Source organism: Girardinichthys multiradiatus, chromosome 13 (assembly GCF_021462225.1).
Source record: "Girardinichthys multiradiatus isolate DD_20200921_A chromosome 13, DD_fGirMul_XY1, whole genome shotgun sequence".
In the NCBI taxonomy this organism is placed as follows: Eukaryota; Metazoa; Chordata; class Actinopteri; order Cyprinodontiformes; family Goodeidae; genus Girardinichthys; species Girardinichthys multiradiatus.
In genome coordinates, this window is record NC_061806.1 from 20,690,383 (window position 1) to 20,699,862 (window position 9,480).

The following is a 9,480-nucleotide window of genomic DNA, read 5'->3' on the forward strand; positions in this document are numbered from 1 at the left end:
ATAACCGTTGGTTGAGTTCAAGCCGATGTCTTCTCTACTTTCACCTCTCAAGCAACTCCTTCTTTCTTTAATTGCACTGCTGCAATATGCTATTGTGGGGAAATGCCAGACTTTATATCATGCCATGTGCTCTCTACACATCAGAAAGTTTGCTAAATCCCGCAACTGAGTCCTCTATGGCATGTGGGATGGCTGTAGGGGCTACTTTTACTCTTGGCATTTATGGGGGCTGGACCTAACAATATGAACACTATATAGCCCTGCAATAAATGATGTGTTTTTGTTGAGATTTTATCAGAAGGAACTTGATTGATCTCTACTTATTTATTCTAGTTGTGTTTTATTGGATTGTATTATAAACCCGTGGGCCAATGACGGGGTGATCGGCACTTGGTGAGGTAACTTTGAAACATAATGTTAATGAATAAAAAAAAAACCTTTCTTATGATTGACCTTTGCTATTAATGAAATGTGTCAGTAGACAGCTTCAGCGGCATTCACACTGTGTTCTTGTTGCTTTATGTATATCCAGATATATCAATTAAGACTTAGACTGTCTTAAATAATGTTAACGGGGTTTCCCACCCCAAGCACCTGATTAAAATCGGGACATTGTCATTATCATTTCAGCAGGATTAAGGGTACAGGCTAGTTTTTACTACTGCCAACATTCATTTATTTAATGCATTTTTGTGTATTCAATCCTATGCTTATTTATTTGAGCATTTATTCATTTCTGTATTTTCTTAATTATGGCAGGATTGATCCTACATAGCCCCCTGGTGGACAAACCTACATTTAATAAAAATGTTCAAAGAGTTAAGTTTTATGTTTTCCAAATATATATTTATTACAACGGTCTGTATACTAAACCAACATTTAGTGAGTACAACCATTGTAACTTTGCAGCCACACAATTCAAGATGTAATGAAATAAAGCTAAAGATTGATGAATGGTGTAAAAAGCAAGAATGTGCACGACTGTGAAAGAGGCAGTAGTGGAGCAAAACAAGCCTGCTCATCTTTGTGAAAATACTTTATGACTTTACAATTTATTCTCTCAATGCAATCCAAATATTGAATTTATATAGTCTACTTACAATGAACATCTTCAAATCAGGTCATTTAAGAAGATCATTAAGAAATGTTATAACTGCAGGAACAAAGGGTTTTATAAATCTGTTTGTTCTACACCTGGGCAGGAGGTACCTGTGTCCAGAAGGAAGCTGCTGGAATTATTAAGGGGGTGATCTTGTTGCACAAGTATCTGCTTTACTTTTAGAGTTGACCTAGCCTTGTACAGATGAATTAGGTCCCTTAGGTTTATTCCAGAAAAATGTATACATAATTTACAGACAACATTAAAAGTGAGAACAGATCTAATAAAACAAGAATAGAACATATACATAAAAGTGGAATTCACATTGAAACAACAAAACATCCTCTGATTAGCCTTTTAAAAGTCAGGCTATCATGAATTACTATTCCCAGGTACTTGTAGTTGTTTGTAAGTTCAACTTTTATATCAGAACCTATAACCATTGTAGTACAATACAGTTCCTTTTGAAGTCTATTACCATCTATTTTGTTTTTGAGACGTTAATCTCTAAAAATGATGACTCACACCAGTCAGTAAACTCCCTGACCATTGTCCCGTGTTCAGGGTCATCACTGCTGACAAGGGATGCAATAATTGTGTTGCTTGTGAACTTTAAGATTTAGTGCTTGGGCTCTGGTCCAAAGCTCCCAATGGAAAATGTCAAGAATATAGAAAACGTTTCTGTCATGTTCTCCTTCTCAAAGCAGTCAAAGTCACAGTGCATCACTACTGTTTGTGCTAAGTTAATTAAATTAGGTTAACAGTTACAAAGGGCAGGCTTGAACAGAATCCTGTAACCCTGGAAAGCCCAATACATGTTTGCTTGGTTATGTTCAGGTACTGAGCTGTGGTAGAATTTCTTTGGCCAATAACATCTCCCTAAAATTTCAGACTCCCCCTTTAAAGAGTATAAACAAACACAACCAGTCATCTACCTCTGCAGGATTCTTGGTAGCATCAACTTATGCAAAGATATTCCAGCAAGACTTCAAAACATCATGAAGAAACCAAATTTGAGCACTGTGCTTTTTCCTCTTCTGCTTTGGCTTGACTGTAGGTGCTGCACCACCTTCAGATTCTGAATCAACCATACAGTACAACACAGAAGGTGTTGGACAAGACAACTGCCCCGTATTCTGGATTAGCTTCTAAGACCACTGCTACAAATATGTCCTGGGCTGATGCAGAGCTATACTGTCTGTCCCAAGAAGCCAACCTGGTGTCCATTCACAGTGAGGAAGAAGAGAACTTTGTGAAACTGCTGATCAGAAGCTTTGATCCTGCTGAGGGGGTCAACTGGATTGGACTCACTGACACTCAGAAGGACGGAACATATTTTTGGTCTGATGGGTCTAAACTCATCTTCAGGTTTTGGAAAAATGGAGAGCCGAACAATTCGGGAGGACCTGAACCGTGTGTCCACACAAATTGGGGTTTAGCCAGGAAATGGAACGATAAAGTGTGCACAGATAAATACGCCTTTGTTTGTAAAGCTCCCCCAGCTTGTAAATAGCTGCTAAGCTGTGGTTCTGAATCCACTCAGTGGTTTTAAATGTGTTGATCAGAAAATAACATGGCAAACTTTTTGTACAAATTTTCTTTTGACAATGTTAGACTTTTGTTGATCATAGTTGATTCAGTGAAGAACATTAAAGTTAAGAAGAACTTTCAAGTGATTTTTAACAGTGAAATGTGTAGAACAACATTATGGTCGCAAATACGTGTTTCATAATCGATGTCCTACCAGAAAGAATGTTTAGGCTCACATCCCTAGCTGTTGTTTGGTTGGGTACAAAACAAGATGTAAAATATAAAGACATAACAGAGATTTTTACTGTCCAACCAGATCTTTTTTATTTTAGCGCTGAATATTTGCAATAACGCTAAACACCTATGAAATTATCAATGTGGCCTACATTAGGATTTTGTCTAGGAAGCAAACAAATGATTAATGTGGATGAAAAAGAAATACTGTTATATTGATAATTTTACAGAAGCAGGTATAAAACCATTAATTCAGTCAATTAAATTTATTTATATAATGCCAATTCACAACACGTCGTCTCAAGGGACTTTACAAAGTCAGTTCAATCAAATTATACAGATTTCAAGTCATCTGCATACATTTAAATTAATCCTAACTATCAAACAGTGCAGTCCAATTTAGTTTATTATTTAAAATGGTTAAAAGTTTTTCTATCTAAGGAAACCCAGCAAATTGCATCCAGTCAGTGACTTGCAGCATTCACTCCTCCTGGATGAGCATGGAGACAGTGGACAGTCGCTGGCGTTGACTTTGCAGCAATCCCTCATACTGAGCATGCATGTAGCGACAGCGGAGAGGAAAAACTACTTTAATAAAAGTAGAAAAATGTAAAAACAGATTAAGGTGAAATAAATAAGCAACAGTAGGTAATTAAAAAAACATTAAAATGCATAAGATCTGTTAATCAGAATCAGAAAAGCTTTATCGCCAAGTACGTTTTTGGACATACAAGGAATTTGTTTTGGCGTAGTCGGTGCAATACAGTACAAATTAAACAGTATAAACATATCTACAATATAATATAAATATATGTGCACAGTTTTAAGTGAGTGAGAGTAAATATAGAGCAGTATAGGATACCAGGGCGGTACAACAGTGCAGGTGATCATTGTGCAATTATGGCAGTGCAAGTAAAGCAGGAGTCTAAGCTGAGCGTTAATGTAACGCATAGAGTTACAAGTTACAAGTGTCTTGTCAGCAAAAAAAAAAAAAAAAAAAGGGGGGGTGTGGGGGAAAGGGAGAGTGTCAAGGTGGTTTCCGGACTTTGTTAGCCAGGCTGGTGGCAGATGGGAAAAAACTGTTCTTGTGGCGTGAGGTTTTGGTCCGGATGGACCGCAGCCTCCTGCCAGAGGGGAGAGTCTCAAAGAGTCTGTGACCGGGGTGGGAGGGATCAGCCAGAATCTTCCCTGCCCGCTTCAGGGTCCTGGAGGTGTACAGTTTCTGGAGCGACAGTAGACTGCAGCCAATCACCTTCTCAGCAGACCGAATGACACGCTGCAGCCTGCCTTTATCCTTGGCTGTAGCAGCGGCGTACCAGATGGTGATGGAGGAGGTGAGGATGGACTCAATGATGGCTGTGTAGAAGTGCACCATCATAGTCTTTGGCAGGTTGAATTTCTTCAGCTGCCGCAGGAAGAACATCCTCTGCTGGGCTTTCTTGATGAGGGAGCTGATGTTTGGCTCCCACTTGAGATCCTGGGAGATGATGGTTCCCAGGAAGCGGAAAGATTCCACAGTGTCAATTGTGGAGTCACAGAGGGTGATGGGGACAGGTGGGACTGGGTTCTGCCTGAAGTCCACAACCATCTCCACTGTCTTTAGAGCGTTGAGCTCAAGGTTGTTCTGGCTTCACCGATCCAACAGATGGTCCACCTCCCATCTGTACGCGGACTCGTCGCCATCAGAGATGAGTCCGATCAGGGTGGTGTTGTCCACAAACTTCAGAAGCTTGACAGACTGGTGACTGGAGGTGCAGCTGTTGGTGTACAGGGAGAAGAGCAGAGGAGAGAGAACACAGCCTTGGGGGGAACCGGTGCTGATGGTCAGGGAGTCAGAGACGTGCTTCCCCAGCCTCAGGCGCTGCTTCCTGTCAGACAGGAAGTCAGTGATCCACCTGCAGGTGGAGTCGGGCACACTCAGTTGGGAGAGCTTCTCCTGGAGCAGAGCTGGGACGATGGTGTTGAAGGCAGAGCTGAAATCCACAAACAGGATCCTGGCTTAGGTTCCTGTGGAGTCCAGGTGCCGGAGGATGAAGTGAAGGGCTAGGTTGACTGCATCGTCTACAGACCTGTTGGCTCTGTAGGCAAACTGCAGGAAGTCCAGGAGGGGGTCGGTGATGTCTTTTAGGTGTGAGAGCACAAGGCGCTCAAAGGACTTCATCACCACAGAGGTCAGGGCGACGGGTCTGAAGTCATTAAGCCCTGTGGTCCTTGGCTTCTTGGGAACAGGGACGATGGTGGAGGACTTGAAGCAGGCTGACACATGACATGTCTCCAGTGAGGTGTTAAAAATGTCTGTGAAGACTGGAGACAGCTGATCAGCGCAGTGCTTCAGGCTGGCTGGTGAGACAGAATCCGGACCAGCAGCTTTCCGGGGGTTCTGTCTCCTGAAGAGTTTGTTGACGTCCCTCTCCTGGATGGAAAGAGCCGTCCCCGGCGTGGGTATGGGGCTGGTGGGGGAACTTCAGGGTGGGGGTTGGAGGTGCCAAGGCTCCTCTTGAGGTTGGGGAGGTGGGGGTGGTGGATTGTGGCTGCAGCTGTTGGGGGGCGTTGTGGAGGATGGTTGCAGGACTGTCTCTTTGTCTTTCAAAGCGGCAGTAGAACTCGTTCAGGTCGTTGGCGAGGCGTCGGTCGTTGATGGAGTGGGGGGCTTTCGGCTTGTCGTTGGTGATCTGCCTGAGCCCTTTCCAGACAGACGCTGAGTCGTTGGCTGAGAACTGGTTTTGGAGCTTCTCAGAGTACAGTCGTTTGGCCTCTTTCACTGCCTTGCCAAACTTGTACTTCGTCTCTCTGTATATGTCTTTGTCCCCACTCCTGAAGGCCTCTTCCTTATCCAGTCTTAACCTTCTGAGTTTAGCTGTGAACCAGGGTTTGTCGTTGTTGTAACTCACCCTGGTGCATGATGGTACACAGCTGTCCTCACAGAAGCTGATGTAGGAAGTCACAGCCTCTGTGTACTCGTCCAGACTGTTGGTAGTAGTCCTGAACACATCCCAGTCTGTACAGCCTAAACACGCCTGGAGATTCTCCACAGCCTCACTGCTCCACTTCCTTGTCGTCCTCACAACAGGTTTGCAGAGCTTTAGTTTTTGCCTGTATGCAGGAATCAGGTGGACCATGATGTGGTTGGATTGGCCCAGTGCAGCACGTGGGACGGCGTGATAAGCGTCTCTGATGGTGGTGTAACAGTGATCCAGAATGTTGTCCTCTCTGGTCGGACATTTAATAAACTGTCTATATTTGGGGAGTTCGTGGGTGAGATTACCTTTGTTAAAGTCGCCAACGACGATAACTAAGGAGTCCGGGTTGGTCCGCTCCACACTCAGTATCTGGTCGGCGAGCATGCGCTGTGCGACCTGCACGTTAGCTTGCGGCTACCAGGATGAAACACCGACCAGGATGAACGAAGCGAACTCACGGGGGGAATAGAAAGGCTATTCAAAGGCTGATTCAAGCAGAAAAAGTGTCATTTTCTGCTTGAATCAACTGTTTTTTAAATAAGATCAATGGTGGCATGATTGTTGATACCGCTAAAAATCTTAGGAAAATAAATTAAACCTAAGCTAATTTTAATGCATTCTTTACCTTTTTTAGGTTGATCAGCCTTTCAGTGCCTTTGGTTTTCCTCCATAGATATGACGTGGAAAAGAAGCACGTTTTTTTAGCCACTTTCCTTTATGTTAAATAGGAACAAACAGTTAAGTTCAAAATTATTCATATTCATGGAATATTTAAATTATTTTCATTCAACCAAAGGATGTGTCTTGGTTGTGTCTAGTTTGGCTCCATTTGTGTTAATTATTTACCTTTCTTCAGTCTGCCTGCTGTCTTCCACGGGTGTTCCCAATGCCCTGAATAACTCATCTGCATTCAATGTAATTCTTCACTCTTCCCTCAGTATATAAGCCTACTGGTTTTCATAATTGTTTGCTGGATACTTCTGTTACAAAGCCCTGTTACTTGGTCTGTGCACCATGTCCTGTTTACCCTGTTCAAAATCAGTAAGTTTGCTGTTTTATCATTAAACCTTCATCATGCGCATTCCAAGTTCCTGTCTGCATGTTGGTCCTATTCACAACCTACAATACATGATATTACAGACATCTCACAATGATGACTCGGTAACTGAAAGACAATTTTCAGAGACCTTTATTCCAGATATGACACTATTACAAGAACGTCTGACTAATGTGATGATTTTTCAGGGGCTTGCATGAATCTAATTATCTGTTCACAGGACATTCTTGCAAAAGAGATGTTTGATCTCAATTAGTCCTTTCCAGGTTAAAGAAAGAGCTAAATAAAATAAAATGAATTCAGTCCATTTGCCATTCTGGTGTGTAATATATTAATCAATGGATGAAATTCGCGTTTCAGTTCTTGTGCCCTAACATTGTCTTATTTTTAGGATCACAATGATCTTATGACCTCAACAAATGAATAAATCAAGAGTTTTTTTTATTTACCTTAGATTTTTTATTGATGCACCGAAATAAACATCTCAGTGTCATAAATTCAATTTCAAAGGTGCTCAGGATCCTGTCAAATACTGAGCTTTAAAATGTTAACATTTATTTTAATAAATGTCCCTTTGAAATTTTTACAGTGCGTCACATTATCATGTTTTTAACTCCACCAAAAACAAGCTTTTACCTTGCAAGTTCTTTTGAATCTAGGTTCAAAACAACTGTATAAATTAAGCATTTTCATTATCTGTGAAACACACATCATCATCTCTTTCTACACATTTTCTTGTTTAAAACAAACTAAGTTCAATCGAATTTCTTTAAAGCAACAATTTTTTTTATTGGATCAAGAAGAAAAAAATATCTTCACACTTCATCAAAAGAAAGTTTTATACAAATAATTGCCTACTTTCTATCCAACATGTTAAGTTGATATATTCTGATCAACACATTTAAAGAATAACAATCTCAGCAAACTATGCAAGCTTTACAGACAAAAGAATATTTATAAAAAATGATAAACAAAAGTCAAATTATACCAGAAAACAAATTGCACAAAAGGTTTTGCATGTTTTATCCATCATGTTAAGGCGGATATTTTCTGATCAACACATTTAAAACCACAGAGCAGATTCACAATCACATTTTAACAGCTAATAACAAGCTAGGCGAGCTTTACAAACAGAGGCGTATTTATCTGTGCACATTTTATCGTTCCATTTCCTGGCTGAACCCCAATTAGTGTGCACACACGATTCGGGTCCTCCGGAGTTGTTTGGCTCTCCTGCATTCCAAAAACTAAAGGTCAATTTAGATCCATCAGACCAGAAATATGCTCCCTCCTTCTGAGCGTCAGTAAGTCCGATCCAGTTGACTCCCTGAGCAGGATCAAAGTTTCCGATCAACGTTTTGACAAAGTTCTCTTCTTGCAGACTGTGGATTGACACCAGGTTGGCTTCTTGGGACAGGCAGTGCTGCTCTGCTTCACCCCACGTCATCAATGTGGCGACGTACTTGTAGCAGCGGCCGTTGAAGCCGTACCAGAACAAGGGGCAGCCGTTACGCAGTAGCTTCATCTCCTGTCCGTCTGAAGGAGCCACAGCGGCCAAAGAAAGGCCAAACAAGAAGAGCAATAAGATCATCTTGGAGTCTGATGTTTATGGTTCTGAGAGATTTTGATGTCTTGCAGGAGTTTATCTGCAGGGAAGGATGTTGAAGAGAGTTCTGGAGAGACAGAAGTTAACCTGGTTTCTTTTATATTCCTCAAAAAGGGCGTTTATCCTGTTCCTGTTAATGAGCTACTAATTTTTATTTTGAATTCCAATAAATACTATTCTTTATAGGAACTCTTTATCTGTTTCCTTCTCATGGAATTATGTTATCATTATGGTTGTACAGATATCACTGATTCCATAGTTGTCTAGCTGAGGATTTTCCGTGCTACTTTCTCATTTGACAAAGACAGAAGAAGTTTGATAAATAAAAAAAAATAGCATTTACATTATATTAGGATTATGTTTCATCATTCTTTCTGTTTTGAAATAGGTTTGGACCTGCAAAAGCCTGTTTCTGCACATTTTGCACAATACCTGCTTTATTTTTGCAGTAAACTTACAGCATGTTTTTCACAAATTACACAATCATAAAGTCCGGCCGTTTGCACCTGTTTTTGCATCAGATTGCAGTTCTGCTGTCTTCAGATGACATCACAGCAGAAGCAGTAAAATAGTGAGTAAATTGTCATTTTAAAATTATCTGAGCTCCTGGACCCGTATTCACACTAAAAGTAGCTCCTAGTGACTTTTTAAGAAAAATCTTAGATTTTTACCTCATTAAGTTAAAAGTTAGTCACAAAGCACCTTAGGCCTTAAGAGAGCACCTAAAGTGAACAAATGTGAAGAGTTGTGAGGAGGACTTTTAATGAGCTTAATAGTGTCTTAAGCATAGAAGATGGCGGGATGACCGAGAGAATGGAGAGAAATTCTCCGTACAGTGAACAACAGTGAATTAATAAAATGCTACCGGCTCGATCTCGCTGGGATCCACCCCCTAAACAGTCAGGTAAATGAGCACATAAACATCTATGACATCATGCAATTATCAGTGTAGAGATAAGATAGACCTTATGATTCCCCTAGGGGGAAATCAAAT

General features: G+C 41.0%; 1 protein-coding gene across 1 annotated transcript; it reads right to left on the bottom strand.

Moving 5' to 3' along the window:
• Positions 1–7,202: 7,202 nt before the first annotated feature.
• Positions 7,203–8,644, bottom strand: LOC124879728 (ladderlectin-like). Its single transcript, XM_047384450.1, has one exon. The coding sequence runs from the start codon at positions 8,469–8,471 to the stop codon at positions 7,983–7,985; it is 489 nt and encodes a 162-aa protein (XP_047240406.1). The 5' UTR covers positions 8,472–8,644; the 3' UTR covers positions 7,203–7,982.
• Between the last annotated feature and the right edge of the window lie 836 nt (positions 8,645–9,480).

What these genes read in the sequence shown, in the direction of transcription:
- LOC124879728 (XM_047384450.1), bottom strand. Translation starts at nt 8,471, where the DNA reads ATGATCTTATTGCTCTTCTTGTTTGGCCTTTCTTTGGCCGCTGTGGCT.